The 27,655-nt window shown below is 40.1% G+C and overlaps 1 protein-coding gene across 7 annotated transcripts in view; it reads right to left on the minus strand.

Moving 5' to 3' along the window:
* Positions 1–463: 463 nt before the first annotated feature.
* anks1a (ankyrin repeat and sterile alpha motif domain containing 1A) overlaps positions 464–27,655 on the minus strand; it is a 169,969-nt gene continuing 142,777 nt past the window's right edge. For 6 of the 7 annotated variants that reach the window (XM_031895639.1, XM_031895640.1, XM_031895638.1 and 3 more), the window contains 3 exons: positions 10,313–10,468; positions 4,926–5,017; positions 464–1,850 (listed from right to left, as the gene is read on the minus strand). In XM_031895639.1, the coding sequence (XP_031751499.1) occupies positions 4,943–5,017; positions 10,313–10,468 (231 nt within the window). In that variant the 3' untranslated portion in view covers positions 464–1,850; positions 4,926–4,942. The remainder of the gene's footprint in view (positions 1,851–4,925; positions 5,018–10,312; positions 10,469–27,655) is intronic. The other variant, NM_001113009.1, reaches the window with a different exon arrangement.

A 27,655-nucleotide genomic window follows, 5' to 3' on the forward strand; every position in this document is an offset into this window, starting at 1 on the left:
TCACGTTAATTTAGTGGCATATGGGGTTTTAAATATGTTACCTAATTCTGAAATCAGAAATTGTTTTGTGTAAAAAGGTATTAGAACAAAATAGATCATTAATTTAGACAATAAATAGATAGCTAAAGACTTTGATGAGGGGCAGAAAAATTCAGTTTTTCTGTAAAAAGCACAATACAGTTTTAGAAGTATCACTGACAGGTGTATTTCTGACCAAGAGTGAATAATTTAAGCAGTTCGGTGGATGTATACAAAATAATAACATTACTAGACTGCAACTAAATCTGATATCAGTCCAGGGTTATAAGGAAATTAAAGAATAACCTTTGCGGTCCACTATTAAACACTACTCGCTCTATAGGGTTCTTATTAGACAATGGTTTTGAAAGTTAAATTAGAGAACTGCTTACATTTTTAGTGGTAATAGACAGATACAAAGCACCTTCATTCATGGAAGTATACATATTTGTTTAAAGATAACCATCTTTATGCAATGCATTAAATCACCAATACAACAACATAGCAGTGTTCATTATTGGTAAATAGAAAATCAACATCATTACACCAGAATGTGTTCATTGTCATTGTACAAAGATACTATTATACATCATTAGTTAATATAACAAAAATAAAAGTGATAGATCTAGGATTATTTATATCTATCATATGAAATACACTCATTAACATACTTTAGACTAAAGTTTCCTAACGCTTTCATGTGGAACAGAGTGTATTTCTGTCTGTATTACAAATAGCCATATGAAAATGTCATATAAATGAATCACCATTAACTAAAAGATGATTACATATGTAATTATATGTAGCAGCTTCTGACTAGTACTGAGAAAACATGTTAGTGTAGGGAATCACACAGCACTAAAATGTCAGAGGAACGTTGTGTGTAGAAATGCATATGGGCAATGGAGAAGACAGAATATCCTTTTGAATACTTGAATAAACCAGCAAGGATGGAAGACCTAAGATTCAGTTGCATGCAGCTGAAGAGGGCACTGTCATCTCTACCCACAGCTTTCTGATCACATAAAAATTAGGAATACAGGTCAGGAAATGTACCGCATGCACTTGTATTTTCAATCTCAAATAAAAAGAAGAATAAATTAGGCTTAAAACATACCATTAATAAAGGGGAAAAAGACATGGTTTCTTTTGCAGACACTGACAGCTAATTCCTAAGTTATAGTGTGTGCAGACACATTCAAATGCACACACATACCACACATTTTTCTCTCATCTGTACTGTGAACATAGAAGTAGCAGTGTGGCTCCTGGAAAAGAATTGTGACCAAGGGTTACTGAGGTGACAGCTCCAGTTTCTTAAAAGCTGATCAAGCAAACAAAACATATACAATTTTTTTTCATAAAGTTCATTGGGGGAGCACACATTTTGAACAACAATAAATGAGTGTGTTGATAGGTTGGTCAGACAGGAAAATGAAGTACCTTTAATTGTCCTTAATTAAACTATCACCACAAAAACCTGCTACATAAAACTGGAAGATAGTTGATCTTGATGCTGTGATCCTTTTGAAAAAAAGGGAAAAAATGGAGTACCGAAGCAAATCCAAGGCCAGCCACAAGTGTAAGAAGTCTTAGGGTGATTTATCACTCATATTCTCTCAAACCTATTTTACAAGGGTTTCTCCCAATAATAAAACAAAAATTCTGTCTTTGCAAGCTGGTACAGTGTGTACAAAGTCAGAGTTTGGTAGGTTATTATATTCCCTGCAATTTGTTGTGGCTCAGTGATGTTCCTGTGATTTCCACATGGCAGGACTGGAAGGATGCTGAATCTGCAGATGTTTGTGCACAACCTGTTAGTGAATCCTCAACTGGAAAGATGGAGAAATAAAGACATTGATAAATGTAAACACACATGGAATTGGAGTGCTGCAACGTGTTTTTCAGTATAAACACACACACACACATATATATATATATATATATGAAATACCGTATATACTCAGGTATAAGCAGAGTTTTTCAGCACAAAAAATGTGCTTAAAAACTCATGCTCGGCTTATACTCGAGTGAACATCCCCCCCCCCTGTGAACTCGGTCGGTCGCACTCGTGCATGTGAACGTCATGCGTGTGCGTACGCAGCCGTCCCGCGAGACGCGGCACCAGTACAGGAACGAAAGCAACAGCCGTCCCGCTGGACGCCGGTCAAGAAATCTAAAGCAGCAGCCGTCCCGCAGGACGCGTCGCCGTTAAGGGAACCAAAGCAGCAGAAGAGAAGGGTCAGGCCGCTAAAGGGGAGGTAAGGCTGGGAAATAACCAAGGAGAATGAAGTTCCCCTTACAAGGAAGCTGCTGCTCCATTATTGGCTCAGTCCCTGGCAAAGCCTTCCCTAAAGGGCACGCCATGCCATTGTTACCGTCTATATAATCCCCCTGATAATGAATAAAATCTGCAGCTGTCAACATTATATATTTAAGTTCACAGGGGGTCACGCTGTTCTTTTATTATTTATTTGATATATTATTAACTTAGCAGTAGCGGCTGCATTTCCCACCCTAGGCTTATACTTGAGTCAATAAGTTTTTCTAGTTCTTAGGTAAAATTAGGTACCTCGGCTTATATTCGGATCGGCTTATACTCGAGTATATACGGTATATAAGAAAGTCAATTAAACACTGTTTTTGATATGCAAGTATAAAAAACATGAATAATAAATGTAAATAAAATATAGAAATGCCACTGCAGAAAGTGCCAGAGCATATGTACGCATACCCAATAAACACACTGCACTTCTGCATTTCCCGGCTTAGACGCGGTCCACCAGAAATCCTCGGGGATCAACTGGTGGATTGCGATCAACGTTTTGGCCACCCCTGGTGTAGGGTCTTTAGGGTGCACCAAACTTTTATCTCAGTGTTGCTGGGTTTGAAAAACACAGGAATGCGATGTTTGTTGAATATTCTCCTTTTCTGATTTCCTTGCAACATATGGGATGACTATGTTACTTCGCCTGCTGTGTTCCTCCCTTTTGTTTGTTGGTCTGGTCTATTTGCTAGTCTTTGATTTAGTTTTGATAAAGGCCCAGTCTGGGTACCCCCAAGTTTTCAGAGCTCGTTTTAGATGTTTGTATTCCTTTCAATACAAACATCTAAAAGGAGCTCTAAAAACTTGTGGGTATAAATAAATATAAATAATATGCTAATGTTTTTCACAATGCATACCCCCCAACTGTCCCACTTTTCGCGGGACAGTCCCGCTTTTTCCGGCGCGTTCCGCTGTCCCGGATAGTTCCATGAATGTCCCGCATTGCGGGACATTCATGGAACTAGCCAGCACAGCAGGATGCGCTGGCTGGAGCCGGATGTTCCAGCTTCTATATCGGCGTTGCTCGTTATGCGGCTCCTTGTACAGCGCGCAGGGCCTTTTATAAGGTTGCGCACCGTGCGTACGCATGACGTCATTACGCACGGGGCGCAACCTTATAAAAGGGCCTGGCACCGCCGCATAAGGAGAGACGTCGTAGAAGAAGGCAGAGCGCCTGTGGGGTACTGTGTATAGGGGGGCTACTATGTATAGGGGGCACTGTTTATGGTTGGGCTACTGTGTATGGGGGACACTGTTAATGGGGGGGGTACTGCGTATGGGGGGGGCTACTGTATATGGGGGTACTGTGTATGGGGTGGCTACTGTGTATGGGGGGGGCTACTGTGTATGGGGGGGCTACTGTGTATGGGGGGGCTACTGTGTATGGGGGGGCTACTGTGTATGGGGGGGCTACTGTGTATGGGGGACTACTGTGTATGGGGGTACTGTGTATAGGGGGGCTACTGTGTATAGGGGGTACTGTGTATAGGGGGGCTACTGTGTATAGGGGGGCTACTGTGTATAGGGGGCACTGTTTATGGGGGACTACTGTGTATGGGGGTACTGTTTATGGGGGGCTACTGTGTATGGGGGGCTACTGTGTATGGGGGGCACTGTTTATGGGGGACTACTGTATATGGGGCTACTGTGTATGGGGGGGCTACTGTGTATGGGGGGGCACCTGTGTATGGGGGCACCTGTGTATGGGGGGCACCTGTGTATGGGGGGCACCTGTGTATGGGGGGCACCTGTGTATGGGGGGGCACTGTTTATGGGGGACTACTGTGTATGGGGGGGCTACTGTGTATGAGGGGGCTACTGTGTATGAGGGGGCTACTGTGTATGAGGGGGGCTAGTGTGTATGGGGGGGGCAAAACTGGTACATAGTTATAACTCACTTATAACTGACTGCCTTCTCTCTATATTTGTATTTTATATGTAGGAGTTGCTATATTGTTTTCCTTAGGTAGTACAGTATGAGGGTATAGCACATTTGCGTCTGATCCCGCCATTTCATCTATATAAAAGGAGTATTTTTGTTTTTAAATGAGGTGTGGTAATTGGGGCGTGGCCACAAAAGTGGGTGTGGTCAAAAAAATTGTAAAAATATGTGTAAGTGGCTTTTGTGAGCTACATGTTGCTCATCAACCCCTTGGACGTAGCTCCCAGTGGCCTCAAAGCAGGTACTTATTTTTGAACTCCTTGGCTTGTAAAAAAAGAACAAAAAACATAAAACAAAAAAAACAGGTATACTGCCAAATAGAGTCCTCCTGTACCTGCCACTACATATAGAGGCCAATAACAGCCTTTGTATTGTAGTATACCAATAATTTATAAAGAGAACTGTTATTAAGATAAAAAAATAAATTTAACTGTAGTGGGTTTTCAGTAAATCTTCTTAGTATTTTTTAATTATGTAAAAACACAAACTTACTGTTTTTTTTACATTTAAATACATTTTATACCACTGGTATATATGAAAGTAGCTCATTTCCACCATAAAATAGCTTAAAAAGACAAGAGAAAATATATTTAAGATGTTTTACTTGTTTTAACATGATTAGTTAGGTAATGTACTTACAGGGTACTTAGGTCTTACTACTTCTTTTCATCCATTGCCCAAGACACTGCACCATAAGTGGCCATAGAATGCTCTCCTTCCAGTGACTCCACCTGAAGGGTAAGTGACAAAGTAAACAAAGGGTCACAATGTGATTTCAGTAATTATTATAATACATTTCTGCTAAGATGTCAATTATGTGGCATTACCTTATTGTACCAAGGGCTGGAATTTTTCTGGCATACATGGTGGAGGGCCGCTAATATAAGCCAGTTTTGACCACTCCCCTTTTTAAAACCACACCCCTGTTATCACAATAGCTTTTAAGACCATACCAACATTAATGTCGGTAGCGCAGCAACATCCCACATGGTTGGTGCTCACTGTAGGGGTATCACCCTTGATACATATGTGAAAGAATTTTATTATGTCATATTAAGACTTACCCTTAAATCCAATTCGTATGCTTCCTCCTCCTCTGGGGATAGCCATATAATGACTATTTCTAACTGCGAACAAACTCCCAGAACAAGCCCATGCCAGGTTCACCTTCAACAGGAAGCATAGGGCAGGCAGAGTATGGCACACACAGGCAGCAGAGGGCAGGCAGAGTATGGCACACACAGGCAGCATAGGGTTGGCAGAGTATGGCACACACAGGCAGCATAGGGCAGGCATTACATACAGTCTGAGGGGTGAACAATGTGGGGGCTTACAGTCTGAGGAGTGAACACTGCAGGGGTGAATAATGAAAGTACTAAAAGGTGTGAACAGTACAGGGGATTCCATGTTTAAACAATACAGGAGTTTACATCTTAAATCTGAGGTGTGAACAATGCAGGGGGCCGGTTAATCTCAGTTCTGATACCATTTAAAGCTTACACAAAGGTAAGTAGTAACAGCAGCCAGACAGGTGGGGGGCCACACAGAAGGGGGTCGCCAGTTGGACAGCACTGACGTAGCCTATTATACAGAGCGCTCCTAAATATGCAAACGCAATTTCCCATAGAATCCATTTTAATCAAATAATTAAAATTTGTAAAATGTATTTTCTTTTTCTCTGTAGTAATAAAACTCAGTACCCTTGATCCCAACTAATATATATTTAATCCTTATTGGAGGCAAAACAATTGCACTGGGTTTCATTAATGTTAAAATGATATTTTAGTAGACTTAAGGTATGGAGATCCAAATTACAGAAAGACCCCTTTCTGCAAAACCCTAGGTCCTTATCATTCTGGATAACAGGTCCTATACCTGTAATATAGAAGTGAAATAAAAATGAAAGGTTCAAAGCAATAACTGGACTGGTGCTGGCAGAGTGGGGTGCCCAGGTAGAGGCCCCAAGGGAATGTGGGTCCGGTTGCATTTGTGCCACTGGCAACATGTTTATGTAGCACAATGTGAAAGTAAAGCAGGAAATGTTTCCAATAAGCATATGCACACATCACAAAATGTCTTTAAAGTACAACTAAACCCTAAAAGTGAATATGGCTAATATTGCCATATTATATATACTTAATTTTTTTGCATCAGCATTAAGATTTAGCATCCCTGTAACAGTAGTGATTTAGGCCTTCAAATTTGTCACAGGAGGTCCCTATTTCGGATTTAGTTAAAAGTGTCAGTAACACAAAGAACCTCTTAGGGATTGCCAGAAATTATTAACCAGAAAATTAGGGTTACCTGTCATATAAACTGATGCTTACTGCAATAGTTTTAGAGCTGCCATGTACTAATAATCTGTATATAGATACAGTATAATGTGCATCAGCCCCTAAGCTACTGGGGGCATCTTTGGGGGCACATATTTTCACTCCTAAAAAGCTGTGGTTGCCATTGGGCTGGTACAGAAGTCCAAAGCATAATGAAGAACTTTCCTGCCCCACTCCTATAGTTACCTGTAAATTCTACTTTAAACACACACATTTTTTCAGTCCTTGCTTCAACAAATATACCACTCTGTACTCATTTAAGGGGACCAAATGCAGAAGATGTATAAGTATTTTGTTTTACCACATCCATGTTTCTAAAATACAATCACAGCAACTGTGTGATTGTATCTGGTAAGTGCGTTGAGGTCATATAGGAAGAGATTTCCCCCGAGAGCATATTGTATCACATAAAAGGGCCCATATTTTAAATACTGTTTTCTATAAATAGAATCTTTTTACGAAAAATATACCAATCTAGTAGGTATGAGCTCCTGGATAATCCCATAGAAAAAAATGCCTTTAAGAATTTATGGCTGCGTTCTGGCTCGTATGAGGCACAGCACTCACACACAATACAGGAGCACACAGACTTGCAATTATTAATTGGCTCCTGCAGCAAAAATACTAATACAAGACAAAAACAATTTACATCTACAGACAAATATTTCACCAGAACAGATGCACATAGCTACAATTACATTAAAAGGAACAACAGTACGAGGATAGTGAGCGTGTGAAGAGTAAGGAGGTTAAATGGGTGGTCAAATTGCCAAAGGCTACAGATATAAGCTTGAATGATGATAGGCTGCAACAGCCAATAAATGGGCAGAATGGTGCCTTTTTCTCTTCTTCCTGTTACAACATATATGTTTTTGCTGTGAGCTAATCAGTAAGGAAGCACAAAAACACCACAAAATGGTGGCTCAAGGTAACATATGTGAAACTGCAATATTTAATGATAATTTTTGGGGAATTTAGTTTATTCTGAAGGTGCAGTTTTCTTGCTGAAAATCCCAAACCAAATCCTGTATTTAGTGCATACCTAAATAGAGCCCAAGTCACATAATAACACATGACTTCTCCTGCTTGGGTGCTACTCTCATGTCAACATCTAGGTGGGGCATGTTTAGCAGTGAAAACTCGATTTTTTTTTCTCTCTACAATGCTAAAATCTTCTCCAGCCCTCAGGAAACCTGCTTTTGGGAAGGGTAAGGGGGTCTCTCATTGTATTTAAAGTATTCTGGCTTAAGTTCCCACTGCTTCTGACTGTATTTAATTTATTTGTAATGCCACTGCCCTCTATCTCTTACTGAATTTAATGGGTTTTGGATGCCACTACTTCTGCACCTCACTGTATTTAATGTGTTTTAGGTGCCACTACTTCTGCCCCTCAATGTATTTAATGTATTTTGGGTACTACTTATTTACAAGTATTTAATGTATTTTGGGTACTACTTATTTACAAGTGCATACGCTAATTGAGGTTAATGGCACATGGGGCAGTGTACCTGAAGCCACCCTAAATTATTGGGAGGCAATATAGGCAGGTTTGCCTGTTTAGCCAGCAGTGCTATTATCCCATGGTGATACTATTAGTCAAGGCAGCTGAATCCTTTAGCACAGGGAGCTGCTATCTTGTTACCTGCCAATTGTTCTTTTGATGCTGCTAGGTGGGAAAGGAAGGGAGGGGATATCTGTCCAACTTGCAGTGCTGCAGTAAAGAGTGACTGAAGTTTATCAGAGCACAAGTCACATGGCTGGGAGCACATGGAAAAGAAGAATATGTCTAGACTAACCCCATGTCAAATTTCAAAATGAAATAAAAAAAAAAAAATCTTTTAGTTCTTTTAAAAATGTATTTCAGTGCACATTTCTGCTAGAGCAGCACTTTTAACTGATGCATTTAGAAAAAAACATGTTTCCCGTGACAGTATTGCTTTAATGTACACGAGGCATGAAAGCCTGATGGAATACATCCTTCAGTATTTTGATAGCTTAGTTTAGTTTTAGCCAGGCCACTTTTTCTAATTTTTCAGACTCTCGTCCATCAGGTTTGAAGGTAAACTGTAATTCCAATATATAAAAAGGGTTTATAATCTCAGCTATTATAGGTGCAGTGAGCAAGATTATATAAAAAAAGACAAAAACCACCCCTTTAGTTAAAAATCACTTATCTACTGAAATCCTACTGTTTCTCTTAGATGTAATACTGATCAGGAATTCATTAAAAGATCTGGCTAAATGACTAGTGCTACTAGTATATAATGTGCATATATTTTAAAGTGCTTAGCTTTACTGAATTACCATTGATAGAGACAATCTCTTAAAAAATCAATAAAGTATCTGTGCTGCGTTGATTCCAATAGCCTTATAAATTAACACACTCAATTCATTAATAAAATGTAAAATAAAGTGCAAGTGCCACAACTGAATCAGATAATACCAATTAATTAATCTTATTTAAGGCAGTGGCACACGGGGAGATTAGTCGCCCGCGACAAATCTTCGTTACCGCAGGCGACTAATCTCCCCACAATGCCATCCCACTGGCAAGAATGTAAATCGAAAGTGGGATGGCATATGCGTTGCTACGATTTCCCAAAGTCGCCCAAAGTTTCCTCTCAAGGCAACTTCGGGAAATCGTAGCAATGCTTATGCTATCCCACCAGCGATTTACATTCTTGCCGGTGGGATGGTATCACGGGGAGATTAGTTCCCGCGGGAACAAAAAATTTTCGCAGGGCGACTAATCTCCCCGTCTGCCACTGCCCTTAAAGTGCCAGAGCTTAAATAAACCAAATCTTAAACCACCAATTAATCAATGAAATTAGTTATCTCCCAGATCATTAATAAATAAATCACCCCTATTAAATAGGCATTAAGAAAAGAAAAATTAAAAGATGTGGAGATATCCCAAGAATAAATCTTCACTGTCTCAATTTGTCTCAATGACTAAACTGTGGGATACCACAAAGCAAAGATAAGGCAGGTACGAAGTGGCTGCGGTCTCAAAATTTACCTTACCTAATCTTAATAAAAGAGCTAATTCAACCTATAAACCGCAAACCTCAAGGACTTTAGAGAGAAAACAGTCATAAGGAATAGTGTCAAGGAGAAAGAGAATGTATATTTACAATATAAAAAACAAGGTCAGCTTAGCTGCACCCATATAGGAACAAAAGCCACTCCTCTGGGCGCCCACAAAACCTCAAATAGTATTTTGGCATCTTAAATTAGCAAATTAGTAATTACACTATAATAAAAGGCTAAATATTTAAAAAATCACAACTCCACGATGCCTTGACACACATTTTGCCAAACAGCTTTTTCAAAAGTCAAATGCCTTGACACTAATCCTTATGACTTATGAAAAGGAGATAAGTGGAGATATGGCAGGTCAAACACAAAGGCATCCACTGAGATTAGAACAGAAAACTTAAATCTACACCCTATTCAGTAAATGCTGACAGCAGAAATCTACCTATTAGAGGTCACATGGGATGGATTTCAGCTGATAAATGCTGTGTGTAACATAAGCCCAAGAGAGTTGCACAAACTATCATGCTTAACTATAAACTATAGTGTTTAACTGCATATGTACTACTTATTAGTTTGAAGGATATACTTTCCAAGGGACAAAATATTATACAAGTCTTTCAGTATAAAAAAAAAGGATCCTTAGCGGATACTCACAGTTTGTCGACGAATACTGCCTCGAGGCTTAGGAACAGGTTTAGATAGTCTAATCGCTACATCTTCAGGGGGCCGTGATTTCTGGGCCTGCAAGGCTAGTTGATATGCAACTTCAAATGCTTGACCAAGAGTAAGAATAATCTCATAGGCCTGGTTCTGTAGGACAGTCAAGAAAAGCAAAGAAATTGGTGATTGATGTGATTAATAACATGAACAAAACAGTAAACAAACAGTAAAAAATATAAAAAGACATATTAAGGTTCCACAGAGTGTGCACTTTTCTCCTAAAAGGATACTGGATTCACTTGCTGCCCCCCTGACAGCATTTACCAGAGCCCTGTCTCACTGACAGGCCAAAAAAAATTCGATAAAGCAATCTTTAAGCTAGTGAACTTATTAAAGTTCACTAGCTTAAAGATTGCTTTATCGAATTTTTTTGTAGTATGGCAGTGAAAATAATGGGGGTCTGTGCTTCCTAAAGTAGAAATGATTCCCAGGTAAGAAAGTGCACTGGCCAAGGACTATGCCTAACAGACCAACAGCCAAAGGCCAATAAACCTTAGTGACAAAATAGGAACATCACAAGAAGAAATATAAGCTTTGTCTAAAAGAAATGTTAAACTTTTTAAACATATTGAACTAAAAATTCCATACCGTTTCTAAAAAAATCAAGTTACTCTTTACTATCTGCCTCCTTGCAACCTGTCTTTCTTAATTCTCTCCTTATGCAGAAATCAGGGGTCTAATACATTTTTAGGGGGGCTTCTGTTAGAGATAACTCAAACAACCGACTGTAACTCATTGTACCACGGTGCTGCTCATAATATGCAAGCCCAGATCAATGACGTCACTCTTAAGTAGCCACACACAGGCAGATTTAAGCTGCCGATTCGAGTCCTTCAAAACGATTTGACAGCTACCCATGTGGGGTACCTCCGACTGGCCCCTCTGACCAATAACTGGCAAGGTATAATACAAGGTACAAGGTAAATAATACAAGGTATTGTCATTTTATCAGTGAAACAGGAAATATTAGAAATCCAAATTGGACCCTATGGGAGCTTTCTGGATAATGGGTTTACAGATAATGAATCCCATACCTGATCTGGGAAATGAATAAGGGCTCTGCAGTTACAGCCACACAGCTGTCTCTAGAAAATTTTGGCAGAGGGGGGGTCTTATAATGATCATATCAACTTGTGAGAAGGTTTACTGGTTATATACACACGAATAACACAGACAAAATTTCACGGTGTGGAAAATCAAGAACAAAATGATAGAAGGAAGAGGAAACCGGAAAAACAATAGAGTGCAGTAATACAAAAGCATAAAATCATTGAAAAGACACATTAACAAAATGCACAGTGGCAGTCTTATTTAGCACACAAGTTTAACATGAAAGCTGTTGCATATATTCCACTGCCCCTTCTCAACAGTGGAATGCTTAAACTAAAAAAAAAAATTAATCTTCTTGTGTATCTGCAGGCAGAGGTTTGGTAAGAACATCTGTAAGACAAGGTGTCTTTGCTCTTGTAAGTCCCTCAGGAAATACCTCACAGCAGTGTGTTTTGGTCTTGGGTTAACTCGCTCTGTGTGCGCAAGTGCAATACACCTTTGGTTGTCCTCAAAGATCTGTGTAGAATCTGTCTACTTTTGATCCAGGTTTGATTATTATGCAGAGATTTAATCTTCTTTTCAGCAGCCTTCCCAACACGTTGGTTCATACGTGCAGGCTTGTATTTGCTTTTTATGAAATTCAAGCAGGTGGCTTACCCTTGTTCTCTCTTGCAGAACGTCTTGGATCAGTGTCAGAGCTTGGTTGTGTCTTCTCATCTGTGGTGCATGATACAGTGCCAACTTCAATTACTTGTTCTGGAGATGTACTTGTTACCTGTTCACTACTGATCTCAATTTCCGGTCATTACACCATCTCTTAAAGTGGTTGTTCACCTTCTATGTCCAAATATTATTAAACCACCAACAATGCTCTCAGCTCTCATCCATTTTCCATGAAAAAAAAACAAACTAAAAAGGCCACTGTAAAATATACTGTTTATACATGTGAAATCAGTCATTCTGTCTCTCTGATCAATTTTCCAAAGGGATGGGAGTGGACTATATTGAATTTGACACACTGACAATTTCCTATATGCTTACATCACCACGTCCAGGCTTTGTGCTTACTTTTTTCCTATTTGATGCATCATTGGATGCTTGTGCACTACCAGTTGCATAAATTAAAATGTCATTGGTTAATTTCTACCTTGCAATGGCATAGAAAAACAGACTCGTCATATCACAAATCTAACATACTGTTATGTTATTTGCAGCACTCCAGGCACAGGAAGCAATGTCAGACTGACATGAGACACAGCCATTAGGAGTTACCGTATATACTCGAGTATAAGCCGAGTTTTTCAGCACAAAAAATGTGCTTAAAAACTCAGGCTCGGCTTATACTCGAGTGAATATACATATATAATATATATCATTTGTCGCGCTCGCCGCACCCCCGTGTGCTCGGCCATTCGCTCGGCTGTGTACATGCGGGGGGCCGGGGGCTGGGGCCAGCGTGTTCCAGTTAGTCTACCTGCCGATTAGACTGGTCACTACTGTGTGTGCGTACATTCGGGGGGCGGTGGCCAGCGTGTTCCGGTTAGTCTACCTGCCGATTAGACTCTTCGCTACTGTGTGCGATCAGCTGCCATCGCTCATAGGTACATCCAGGCGGAAGGCCGCTTACATGCGGGGGTCGGGGGCCAGCGTGTTCCAGTTAGTCTACCTGCCGATTAGACTGTTCGCTACTGTGTGTGCGTACATTCAGGGGGCGGTGGCCAGTGTGTTCCGGTTAGTCTACCTGCCGATTAGACTGTTCGCTACTGTGGCGCTCAGCTGCCATCGATCATAGGTACATCCAGGTACCAATAGGAACCAGTATAACATTAAATACAATGTGCGAATGAGTGATTGCACAAAAGCTAATCTTTCTTATTGTTCACGCGGGGGTGGGCCTGTGCCGGGTAGCCTATAGATTAGACTGGTGTGTTAAGTTACTGTGGCGTTTAGCTGCCATCAATCAGAGGTACATCCAGGTACCAATATAATATGAACCTGTATAACATAAATACACACAGTGATGTGTGAATGAGTGATCTGCCCAGCATTGCACAAAAGCTAATCTTTCTTATTGCAGAAAGATTTATCTGCCCCTGTATAGCACCCTGCCTTTGGTCAGATGGGAGTGAGTAAAATTATTTTAGGCTCCATCCACCTTTCCCTAATCTGCAGCTGCCAACATTATATATTTATGAAGAGTTCACAGGGGGTAACGCTGAGTGTCCTTTATTAATTATTTGATTATTGAAACTTAGCAGTAGCTGCTGCATTTCCCCTCGGCTTATACTCGAGTCAATAAGTTTTTCCAGTTTTCTTAGGTAAAATTAGGTACCTCGGCTTATATTCGGATCGGCTTATACTCGAGTATATACGCTATGTGTGACATCATCAACCCCCAATTTTCTGTCACTCATTATTAGACTTATTGTTCCTGAATCTATAAACCAGTTCTGGGTTGCATGGCATTGTGGGTGTTTCATATAGCACACAAGTTTAAGCATGAAAGCTGTTGCATATATTCCAACAGAAAATGCATGGAATCACTTATACCAGACCGAGAGAAAGAGGGTTCTATAAAAGGGTGAATGCTATAATTGTTATTAAAAGATGCACACAATTCAGCCTGCATACCCAGAAAAAGAGATACAGGGCAGCATAACAATTAATCATTTTATCAAAAGTTATACATCTCCAAACCCATGAACTATGAACTAAATATAACAGCATGCCCATATAGTGGTCTTCTTGTTCTTCATATTAGTTCCAGCTTGGATAGCCACGTAAGTGACTGCATTCGGTTACATATACTTAAAATACATTTATCTCAGGTGCTAACATTTTAGAGAAGGACATTTACATGTTATTTTGTGTTTTTTTTAAATGCTAAGGCTGATGCCACACGTGGCATTTTTCCGCTGCGTATTTTCGAATTCTCTCTGCGGCTGAAAAACGCCTGATATCATCATCCATAGAAATAACTTGAAAAGATGCGAAGCAAACCACACAACGCGGAAATACGCTAGAAAACGCCTTAGCATGGATTTTTCAAGCGTAGGCCGAAATATGCCAGTATTTGCAAAGCAAGCTATTCCTATGTATACGCAAAGGCAGCTGCCAGACCTAGCTGAAATACGCTGCGTTTGTTGCTATTTCGCACTATTAGCACCATGGAAACGGGCTTGTGCGGCATTTTTAGGCTGAGAAAAAACTCAGCTGAAAAACGCCACGTGTGGCATCAGCCTAAGAGAGTTGTTGAGTGCTGAAGTTGAACAGCAGCCATAGAAACACAGTTGGGACCTGTAATAACTGATTTGGATGCCCCTTTCCATAATGTGTTGCTATCTTTCTGTCTTTTGGGTAACTGGATGGTACTGTTGGCTACATTTGGACTTAATGCAAAGTAATCAGGTTTATTCTACATTATGTGGAAGCAGAAGTCCCACCTGCTTCTACCTGGAATTTATTCAGTGTGTGTGTGTGGTATTGTTGCCGAGGCTTACTGAGATATATGTGTATTTAGGAATAGTTTTTACATAGGGGGGTCATAACTGCATATGAGATCTCAGATCCAATGTTTTTCACAGAAATAAAAATTCTGCTATTTCTCATGCACATAAAAGAAATGAAATCTGTATTTTTTTCCGCTGCCTTAAATACCAATAGTAAGTGCTTTGGCATACAGATTTTACACCTGCATACTATGCACACACCAATAAGTAAACAGGTACACAAAGAACAAAGGGAAACTTGAAGAGTTCCCAAGTACAGGATTGGGATGCCTTATCCAGAAACCTGAAATGAATTACAGAAAGGTCATCTCCAATTGAGGGTTTCCTTTTTCTCTGTGATACTAAAGCATTACCTTGTACTTGATAGTAAGCTGCATAAATCCATACTGGTGGCAAAACAATCCTATTGGTCTCATTTAATATTTAAATTATTTTTAGCAGACTAAAGGTATGATAATCCCTTTTACAGCTACCAGGTACACCAGTGCATGTATATTTTTGTGACTGCTTACATCTTTCATGTTGCAGTTAATTAGCTATGCAGACAGATGCTCATGTGATATTGTTTTTTGCATGTGTTAAGTTTTACAGTCTGTTTATTGCAACATTATTCTTTGCATTTACATATGTTACACTTTCAACCCTGCCCTAATATTCTAAAATATTATATAGACTATTATAATTACGTAGTTATAAAGTGATAACATACTCTGCAGTGGTGCACAATAAATGGGTTTATACAGCGACCATAGAGAATATCAATCAAAGCAACCAATAGCTGATACAAGAGGTGAAGAGGGCCCTGGAAATGATCAGTAGTAAGCAAAAGGAGTGTTGTAGCCTAAGGTACTGCATTTAGTAGCACACTGAAATTATGTTAAATTAGAGTAAAGGTGGCTATACATGGGCAGATTTAAGTTGCCGATTCAATGCCTTTAAACTGATTCAGAAGCCTATCTGCCCCAGTACAGGGCCCCCGACGTACCTCCCCGATTTTTATCTGTCCAAATATCAGCCAACTGGGCAGATTTGATTTTCCTGTGTAATTGGGGACTGCATCAGCTTGTTGATGCCATCCTTGGTTCAATGACCCCTATACTAGCCATTTTAATTTGATCGTTTGGCACTAGGACCACAAGATTAAATTAGCACAATATCACCCACCTTGGGTGGACATATCGGCAGAAGATCCACTCGTATGGCGGCCTCGTCAAACAAGCAGATCTAACATGTATGCCCACCTTAACGGGTATGTAAAGTCAAAATCTTAACTAGGGATGCACCCGGATTTGATTCAGGATTCGGGCCGAATACCAAGTTTTTTGCAAGGATTCGGCCAAATCCGTGCTCTGCGCCAATCCGAATCCTATTGGAACACGTGACCGCCTTATCAAGTCTTCGCACGCTTTAAGACACGCAGGCTGGGAGACACAGTTGGAAGGTCTGCAGGCTGGGAGGCACAGTTGGAAGGCCTGCAGGCTGGGAGGCACAGTTTGAAGGGCAGGCTGGTAGCATGTTCAATGGCAGAGAGAGGCACCTACCTTGGAGTACGGATGAGAGGGAGGACGGGAGGGCGGCACACAAGCTAGCAATGAATGTGTAAGCCACAGTGAGGCTGCCATGCTATTCAGGCAACGTGTGTTGCACCAGGAGCCCAAATGAAGGAAGAATATGGTGCTGCCTGTACTGGCTTTTTGCCCTTCTAAGTGATTTTGTAATGGCAGATGCTGTTAATGCAGGGGCTTGGATGAGTTCTTGAACAAGCACAGTATCCAAGGCTATTGTAATACTAAAATCTACAGTTAGTATTGATGTTGGTATATATCATTTATGTATGTGAGTGTATAGGATAGGTCAGTACAGCTATTACTAATTAGCTAATTAGATGGCAATAATGGCAAAAAAGTGGCAGGTGGCATGTGGTCATTCAATGCGTGCCCAAATGATAGCTGCAATCACATTAGCATATATTTATCATTGTGTTTGTATGTATATATTACAGACAGAAACAAATACTACGCAGTCGTGTCGCAATTGTTCCGCAATTGTCTAACGTCTTTGTCAAATCACTACTACTAAAACTACTACTACTACCTACTACTACTACTACTACTACTACTTCTTGAGATGCCATTGCTGCTGACTCTGAGCAGGAAAAGTAGTATAAACTCACAGTACCATTCTTTATTTTCTGGGGCAGCCCTGTTAAGTAATATATTACTGGGTTTTCTTGGTGCAAAGTGTGATGGAGGAGGCAGCGTCGTGGTCTGGTCAGTGACAGTCTGAGACTGAGATTTTTTAATTTGTCACCTGCAGGTTATAACAGCAAGTGCAGCTAATGGAAAAAATCTCAAAAATCACTCCAGTCTGGAAACATTTCACAGTTAAACAGGGTAATTCAACGAAAGCAAAATGTAGTATGCTCTATAGAATTATCTTGAGGTGGCAAGGAGGCAAAACAGTATACCACAGCACCACTGTTAAAACATCTACGTGTGAGGCATTCAGCAGAGTATAAAAAAATTCTATGTTTTGCTCCAGGTACTACTACTCCAGGTACTACTTCTACCAACCAGCAGCACATCTGCAGAGGTTTCCAGTACGGTAACTCCAAGTCCACCAGAAAACAGTGAGAAATCCACTTGTGTGAATTGTGCCCCAATTGGCAACTTAAGCAAGCAACAATTAATGAGTTTACAAAAGCTAGACATCAGTGAAATTCACAATGCTATTGGTAAGATGAAGGCAGTAGATTTGCAGCCTTACTCAATTGTTGAGGATGCTGGATTTACTGAACTGGTGAATCTCCTAGAACCAAAGTACAAAATTCCATTCCATTGTTTTTTTTCTGACAAAGTAATACCTGACATGTATGATAAGGTGATAAAGCAAGTTAGAAATGCAGTTGACAGAGCAAATGCCCTAGCTTTTACATGTGACACGTGGACATCAGAGTACACTATCCAATCATATATCAGTTTGACAGTATATTGGATTGATGTTGAATTCAGTCGCAGAAGTGCAGTTTTGCAGTGTAAAGCTTTTAATACCAGGCACACTGGCAAGCAAATTGCTGATTCAGTACTAGAAACCATGAAAACATGGGACATTCCCACAAAAAAATGCCATATTATTGTTCGTGATAAAGCAGCTAACATGGTTAAAGGCTTGTCTGAAGCTCGGCTTCCTAGCATTGGCTGTTTTGCTCACACACTCAAACTCTGTATCCATGACAGTCTTTTTTCAGAGCGCTGTGTAAATGATGGGATAGCAATATGCAGAAAAACTGTTGGTCATTTTAAACACTCATCAAGTGCAAGATTTACTGAGTTGCAGTCAGAGTTAGGCCTTCCAAATCATAACCTTATTCAAGATGTTGTTACTAGATGGAATTTTTGTTACCTGATGCTGTAGAGAATGATGGAACAGAAACGTGCAGTTAACTTGTACATTTCAGAGACAGACAACATGCAGCATATCCATGCACAACAATGGGCTCTCATGGAAACAGTTATAGGTATACTACAGCCATTTGAGGAACTGACAAGAGACATATGTGCTGCAAATGCTTGTATATCCATTATCTTACCAGCAGTGGCAATGCAAAAGCATTGCCAATAAGCACTGATGTAGCAGATGATTGTATCAAGCATATGAAAAATCTTATGCTATCATCCATTCAGTCAAAGTTTCAGGGTCTAGAAGAGAATAGTCTTTTAGTTGTTGCTACAGCATTAGACCCCAGATATAAAGTTAAACTTTGGACAGAGGTGCACAAAGGTGTAGAGCAAATGTATTAGTTCAAGAGGCTGTTGCAACTGTACTTAATGCTGATCCAGCCTTAAAGGAGATGTCAACCCTAATTTTAATTTCACTTCTAATGGATAGGCCTTACCCCCACTTAAACCGCCGCTCCCTCAATCTCCTCCTACAGCCTGCACCACCGCATTCTTTTCTGCTCTGTTTTGCATGTCACCCAGCGGCCATTTTGCCGGGTGACGTCATTGAGAGCGCGCACCTGACCTCTTCAAGGATTTTTTTTTTCAAGCTTCTGCTTTTTTAAACAAGCCGTACAGACAGCTTTTTCCTTAAAATGAAACGGTTAGGGCATTAAACAACAATAAAATTAAACAGGAATGAAGTGTACATTGCGTGTACAGTATTTCAGCAAAACACTGTTTAAGCTTGCAAGACTCACTTATAAAATGCCTGCAGATCAGATTCAGCAGTGAAAAAGTTAAACTTTCTTGCCTGCAGTCAGTAGATGTGTTTCAAGAGAGGGAGCAGAGAGCTCTTGTTTACAAAGGCAGAGTTAGTATAGCGACTGCCTATGCGATCGGCTCATTGGAGGATTGACTGTGGGCGTAGTTAAAGAGTTCAAGCATCTGCTGTGTATACAAGAGATCCATCTCAAGTGAGCATGCTCATTAAACGGCTTGGAACTGGGCATGTGCACCACGCCAGACAGACAAGGAGATTCTGAAGGGAGGGGGGAGAGGGAGTTAAACAGCTCTGCAAGGGATCGCTGCAGCTTCAATGTTTGCTTCTGAGGGACAGGAGTGGCAGGTATTTAAACAGTGCTGTGAGGCTTTTCTCTGCTAAAACTCTAAGCAGGGTAAATCACCAGGTAGAGAAACAGGTCCATCACCTTCAAATAAAAAGTGCAAAGGCATTTGGAATAATTGGGAGGAACGGTTTGGGAAAAAAAAAAATAATAATCAACCTATGCCCACTAATACTGTTGAAAAGGAAATGAATGCTTTCTATCTAGATCAAAATATTGATTTCTCAGAAGATCCTGTTCAATGGTGGAAAAGAAATAGAATTATCTTCCCAAATTTAGCAAAAACTGCAGAGATGCATCTCTGCTCTCCACCTACATCAGTTCAAAGTGAACAGCTTTTAAGTACAGCTGGGGATTTTTGTTCTCATAGTCGCTCTAGTCTCCGCAAAATGCTGAACGGCTTATTTTTCTGAAAGCAAATGTCAAGTTTATGACAGACTACTACTATGTGACTGTGCAAAAGTGACTGCTGCATGTTGTCCGTCTCTTTCTGATGTGTCTCACTAACGTTTAGTTAGTATCATTAGTTCAAGTTGCCAACTTGCCACTACCAAGAGGAATTCCTGATATTCAATTTCAAGCTATGCAAAAATGCAGTTCAATTAACCCTTTGCCTTTTGACAGTTTTACTGCTTTTAATGTATAAATGATGTTGATGTGCACACAATGCCAAAGTTTTTATTGTACTAAGTGACTACTACTAGTATAGTATTACTAGTATTTCATTATGCTTGATGACTTTATTAGAACAGTCTTCAGCTGTCTAGTCTTCAGCTGTCTAGTCTTCAGCTGTCTAGTCTTCAGCTGTCTAGTCTTCAGCTGTCTAGTCTTCAGCTGTCTAGTCTTCAGCTGTCTAGTCTTCAGCTGTCTAGTCTTCAGCTGTCTAGTCTTCAGCTGTCTAGTCTTCAGCTGTCTAGTCTTCAGCTGTCTAGTCTTCAGCTGTCTTCAACACAGCATGGCATGTACAGTCTGTGTGAATTCTGGACTTATTCAATTCAATATGTCTTATACAACTCCTCAATCAATAAAAAGGCAGCAGTAACACATCAAACATCTCTTTTTCATTTTTTTTTTTATAAAGTATAGCATAATAAAAAATTTAAAAGAAATTTCAGTTAGTCACATACATTCTTATTTTTTTGGCAACTAAAAAGTTGTAGGCAAAGGCTTGCTATCTGTAATACCCTAGCCCTGGTCTACATATGTTTCCAATGTTTTCTGTAGCTTTAGTAAATGTTTTACTATCTACTCAATAGGATTAAATAGGATTCGGATTCGGTAGAATCCTTCAGGGTGGATTTGGGGGTTCGGCAGAATCCTTCAGGGTGGATTTGGGGGTTCGGCCGAACCCAAAAAAGTGTATTTGGTGCATCCCTAGTCTTAACTGTGTTTATATATAGCCTTTAGATAAGAAAGCACTATAACAGATGTTGTTCTAAAAAATTCAGATGGCAAAGTAGTTAAAACACAGCTACCTGGAGCTCTGTATTCCTCTGTGTTTGCAGCTGAATGTGAAGTAGGCATGTTTCACTCTCTGGTCCTGTTTCACTTCCTTATCTGTACCTGACTTAAGGTCCCTTGGACCAATTCGGCAGCTTATTGGCCCGTGTAGACCTGAAATTGGCCAGATATCGATTGGCCAGGTTAGAAAATTCAGTTGGATCGGGGACTGCATCAACGAGCCGATGAGGTCCCCGATCCGACTGAATTTTCTAACATGGCCGACTGAAACCTATGATTAAGTACCCCCAGGTACGAAACGCGTAAGGCTTCTTGTCTGGTTTTTATGGATTAAATAAAATATGACCTTTTTATGAATACTATTAGCTGCTTCTTATGATTTTTTGATGCATTGTGGATACCAGAAGTGCCTGCCTGCTGTTTTTTCTTGTGTACTCCTGCATGGCTCCCTAAGCTGAAGGTCTGGGGCATGAGCACCTGGACCCACCTGATTTGGGGGTAAGATTCAACATATGTACAACAATTGCTATTCCTGTGATAAAGATTGGTATATTTGGTATTTAATTCGGCCCAGGGCCAAACGATCAAATTAGCCTACATGCTCCCCGATATTGCCCGCCCGTAGGTGGGGATATTGGGTGAAGATCGACTCGCTTGGCGATCTCGCCAAGTGAGCGAATCTCAACATGTATGGGGACCTTAACACTTTTAAGCAACTGATCAATTACAATCCAGGAAACAAACTCCTATGCTTTTTCAATCTGGTATAGGACAGTCCCTCTTTTTGGTTTTTTTTCAAGTCTGATACAGAGCAGTCCCCTGCTTTTTTTCGTATCAGGGCAGCCTCTGGCCGTGTAGGTTTCTAGGAGCTGTGATCAGAGCTCATTTCAGGGAAATAGCATAATATGTAACATAGTAACATAGTAAGTTGGGTTGAAAAAAGACATACGTCCATCACGTTCAACCATAATGACTATATATAACCTGCCTAACTTCTAGTTGATCCAGAGGAAGGCAAAAAACCCCATCTGAAGCCTCTCTAATTTGCCGCAGAGGGGAAAAAATTCCTTCCTGACTCCAAGATGGCAATCGGACCAGTCCCTGGATCAACTTGTACTAAAAGCTATCTCCCATAACCCTGTATTCCCTCACTTGCTAAAAATCCATCCATCCATGTAAAATTAATTAAAAGCAGAGCAGAGAATTTTTAATTTGTTTATATAACAAATGTATTTCATTTGGTATAAATAAAACACACAAGGATTATGATTTTTAAACTTACATCACCTTTAGGTGTTTCTAAATAAATCTGTTTTACATCTTCTGAAGACAAAAATATTGGAAAGTTTAGAAAGTCTGATAGACCTTAAGAGGCCGTAAGAGAATTAGTCATTAGTTTTTTTTTCTAAATGGTAGCGGAAGCCAGCGCATGGATTGGCAGAATTGCATGGCAGAGAAGGAGCGGTTGCTAAGTCTGGCAGCAGCATTCATTATGGACTGGAGAGGTGACAGTCTCAGGAAAGGAATGCCAACACAGAGTTATATAAATCCAGGCATGATATGATGAGAGAGTAAATTAGAATTTTGGCAGCATCTTGGGTGATAAAGGATCATATTTTGGAAATATTTCTTACGTACAATGGAAGTGCAATTGGACTTGCAGGAAGGAATTTTTTCACACACAAATTGGAGAGGCTTCAGATGGGGTTTTTTGCCCTCCTCTGGCTCAACTAGCAGTTAGGCAGGTTTTATATAGACATAAAAGGTTGAAATTGATGGAAGTATCTTTTTTTTCAAAATAACAAGCAGATTTGTAGCTGCAGACCTTTATTTTATCTCCTTGGAGTGTGGAAATTTTAACTGTATGCAGTGGCATAACTTGACAGTGGCAGGCCAGCTGCAAAAAAAGTCTGCAGAGGGGCCCGGTGCACACTGATTCCTACCAAGAACTAACCACCCACTCATGCCCGCTACCCACCCTGGCCCCTGTTATGTACCAAAATCCTCTCCATGTGTGTGCTCACAGGCAATGCTATACATCGATAACACAGAGATGAAGGTGGGAATGGAAAGGCCTTTTCTATAAAGGTGGAGAAAACTATGTGTGCCACTAGGCTAAGGCTTTACTTCTGGAAGAAGCAATACTTTAAACTTGCTATACTGCAATTATATGAAAGAGACTTTACTCCTTATATAGGAAAGCAATAAATTACCACAAGAATAATGAACTTACATATTTCAACAAACAAATGGAACTATAAAAGAATGCCCCCTCTTCCTTCAAAAATCTTGCTCCCAATGGATAATATATGAAACCACTGGGGCAAAGTATGCTTCTAGAAGGTACTGGTAAAGACGTGAGAATGTTGATGTTGGGATATTTTCCCCTTTAACCTTTAGGCTCTGAATTAATTTGAGGTTGCTATTATTAGGGATGCAGAAAGGGGTGGAGAGGTAATTTTATTCATGCATTTTAGCATATCTCATAAGGCTAAGGCTGAATGAATGGGATGGGATACGCTCGGGTGCAGGCACAAGTAGGAGGCGTAGGGCTGAATTTTCGGCAAGCGTTTATCCGCTTGCCGAAAATTTCAGCCCTACGCCTCGTGTGGCATTAGCCTAAAGGGAAAATTTCAGCTGCCGATTCTGGTCCTTCAGACCAATTCTGCAGCTTATCTGCCCATGTACTGGCACCCCCTGATGGGCCTACCTTAAATTGTCCAGATCTCAACTGGGCAGGTTTGAAAATAGTCACATTCATGGCAAAGCTGAAGGAGATTTCAGGAACAACTGAGCAACACTGTAAACCAATTTAGAAGATCGTTTTTGACCATAAAATAACTGATAACATAGCTTCTTAATAGCATTTTTCTAGCCTTGGAACATCTAGTTCACTTCTAGATCTAGCTGAAGCTATGTGCCTGAATTTCTCCTGGAAGGCCCATCTATTAAGAATATGATGTAGATAATACCATAAAATGAAATCATGTATATAGAAAAACGTGTATATATTTTCTATATACAGGATTCCATTTTATGGTATTATCTACATCATATTTGCACAGCATAAGTCCCCAACATCTGTTCTCTATTTGGTTTAGAATTAAAAATATGGATTGGATGTGTGGGACTGGAACGCTCACGATCTTCTCACAACCTTCTCCACATAAAACAACCAGGAGGAATGAAATTGCTAAATTGGTTTACTCCTTTGTTAAATACGTAATGGTGAACTGCAACTCACAATAAAGTGTTAACTGTGCTATTTTAAATAATTATGTATCAAGCAGCTTAGAAAATGTGATCACAACTTCCATAAAAAAATATTTGAATTTAATACTGTAGTGATTATTGTGCTTCTTTAAATTAACATAAAAAATTGGTGAACAACAACTCTCACCAAAAGTGAACCGTGCTTTTGAGGTGTTTATAATAAGAGAGGATGAAAGACAACCCCTTCTCTGTATTTAAATATTAAAATATCCTGGATATTTTACTCCTTTATGGAATACATATTGGTTAACAACAACTCACAGTAAGGTGTTAACTGTGCTATTAAAGTGACCACGTGCTGTTTTAAATATTTATATACCAAGCGGCTTAAAATAAGTGATCACAAGCTTCAATGAAAGATTTTTAAATTTAATACTATGGTAATTGTTCTTCTTTAAATTAGCATACAAAATTGGTGCACTACAACTCTCAAGTAAAGTGTTCGCTGTGTTTAGTAAAGTGACAATGTGCTGTTTAAAAAGATATGTGCCGAACAGCTGGATATGTGATCACAATAAAAAAATGTTTTGCTGCTGTGATGCCTCTTTAAATTAAAAAACAAAATAAGTAAACTGGAACTTTCAATACAAGTGCACCGTGTTTTTGATGTGACAATGTGCTATTATGTGTAATCATGTGCCGGTCACAAACTTCAATCAGAAATTTATTTTTGATTTCTTCAAGTCGCGTAAAAGAATAATATAATAACCAATACTTATGGATATTTTATTCCTAGCAACCAAAAAAGAGATAAAAAATTGGAGTAGGAAAATCGAAACACTTCAGTTAGTGGAGAAATTCCAATAAAACTCACTATCTTATCATTTTTCTATCTACACCTGGGAATCCCACAGTTTAAGATAAGGCAGGAACTCTGGAGCTGCAGTCTCAGTTTTTACCCTCTGAGAAAGCAGTGGCGAAACGCGCGCCAGGGTAGACCGTGGAGTTGGTAATTCTACCTGGATTATCCCAGTAAGGAACTGGTATTGTTTTTAAACATTTACTATTATACTGATACAATTTTTGCCTTGATTTTATCTTTCATCTGTTTTCCCTCAAAGGACCTAATTGAGTTTGCGGTTTTGTTAGGTTAAATAGTTCTCCATACAGCATAGGGAAGGTAAAAACTAAAGGTGGCCACACACATGGCGATTTAAGATCGTGCAACCCGCCACTAACCATTCAGGGCTGAAACGGCAGATAAGGAGGTAGAAACAATAGGATTTCTACCTCCTTCTGCCGACTCAGCCCCGAAGACAGATTTTGCTCAGGTGCCTTCTATGGCGCCCAATCAAAATCTTAAAACCGGCCCGATCGGCAAGTCGACCAATATCAGCAGCATCCTGCGATATCGGTCAACTCACCGACTTGCCATACACGCACCGAATATCGTACGAAACGAGGTTTCGTACGATATTATCGCTGCGTGTATGGCCAGCTTAAGGCTGCAGCTCAGAGTTCCTGCCTTATCTTAAACTGTGGGATTCCCAGGTTTAGATAGCAAAATTATAAGATAGTGAGCTTTATAGGGAATTTGGGAGATATGATGCTTGAAAGTGGAAGCTTTGAGGCAATTTGTTTTAGAATTTTCATAATTTTTTTATAGAAACTGCTAAATTCTGAAAAGCATTGCTGTTTGGTACTTAGGAGTTGAAAGATAGGGTTACCCATTTCAGATTCGGCAGAATGTGTACTTTCGTAAAATATATGGTTTTCTGTACTGCACATAACACATACACGGAGCTTATACTGCAGCGTCCAGAGTGTCAACATAAAAATTCATATGCACAATTTTCATTTGGTTGCCTCTATACGCCACATAGTTTGGTAAAGCTATGCATATGGGGTATCAAACTGTTCAGTGAGGTTTTCTGGGGTCAACTTATTTCCCACTTTATATGCCATAAAATATGTATTCACTAACTTCCTTGGGTTCTCTAAATGCCAGATACTTTGGTAATTCTATGCATAAATGTTCAGTGGACCCTTAGCTTTCATATTTAAGATATTTTTTCTTGGTACCTAATGCTATGTGGGAGATAAGGTGCTTGAAAGTGGAAGGTTTGGTGAGATTTTCAGGTAGTTGGGAAACTGATCAGCTATTATCCCTGGCTTTTGCTTTAAAAACCCAGTGGGTGAGCTTTAGCCTATAGGATAAACTTGTGTAAATGGGATTTTCTTGGAGATTGTTTGGAATTTCTTTTGTCAGAGCACCCTGGGAGCCGGCACCTCTAATACAGGTGGGTGGAATAGTGCTAGAAAGGGAAGGCAGGCTATAGTTGTAGTGGATTCAATTATTAGAAAGGTGGATAGGGTAATTTGTTGCAAAGACCCTACATGCCGAATTGTGTGTTGCTTGCCTGGTGCTAGGCTTCGGCATGTGGTGGAACGAGTGGACAAATTGTTGGGAGGGGCTGCAGAAGACCCGGCAGTCTTGGTACACATAGTCCTCAAGAACGATTTTAAAAAGCTATGCGAGAGGACTTCCAAGGTAATTTTCTACGAGATTTTACCTGTGCCACAAGCAATGTTAAAAAGGCAGCGGGAGCTTAGGGAGATTAATGCGTGGCTGAGAGATTGGTGCAGGGAGGAGGGCTTTGGGTTTCTGGAGAACTGGGCTGATTTCTCAATCAGCTACAGGCTCTTTGCCAGGGATGGGCTGCACCTCGATGATGGGGCACCTGCTTTGGGGGAGAAGATGGCTAGAGGGTTGGAGATTTTAAACTAGGTGTGGGGGGGAGGGTGCAGCGGGTAATACTGTGGTAGACAGGATAGATGAGGTAGTAGGCGTAGTTAGGGAAAATGGGGGAGGAGACTTGCTTCGGGATACTGATAATGGCAGGGAGGACCATAAGTTGTTTATGCGTAATTCTCACGCTGGTACCAGTATTAAATGTATGTTTACCAATGCAAGGAGTCTGACTGGTAAACGAAGTCGCATGACTGGGCAGTTAATATTGGGGGTTACACATTGTTTCCGAGGGACAGGGGCAATAGAAAAGGAGGAGGAGAGTGTCTGTTCATTAAGCAGGAATTAAAAGCAAATATTAAAGAGAAAGTGATGGGGGTAACAGAGGGAGCTGAATCCTTATGGGTTGAGCTGCTCACAGATAGTAGAGAAACTACCAAATTAATTGTAGGGGTATGCTATAGACCCCCTAATGTAAAGGTGGCCACACACGTGGAGATTTGCGATCTTTCGTGCGACCATCGGTATTTTGGCTTTGGAAAATTAGTTAGACTAAATCAAGCGAGAAACACCTATGCAAAACTGAAAATGCAATGAAATGACTAAACCTTCACCAAAATCACAGAAAAAAATTAAAAAAGCACCAAAATAACATACAAACGGTATTGCGCAGCTCAGTTAGCGAATATGCTATCCGCAATGGCAGTAAAACATTTTTTCAGGCAACCCCC

The sequence above is a fragment of the Xenopus tropicalis genome, chromosome 2, assembly GCF_000004195.4.
Source record: "Xenopus tropicalis strain Nigerian chromosome 2, UCB_Xtro_10.0, whole genome shotgun sequence".
Taxonomy (NCBI): Eukaryota; Metazoa; Chordata; class Amphibia; order Anura; family Pipidae; genus Xenopus; species Xenopus tropicalis.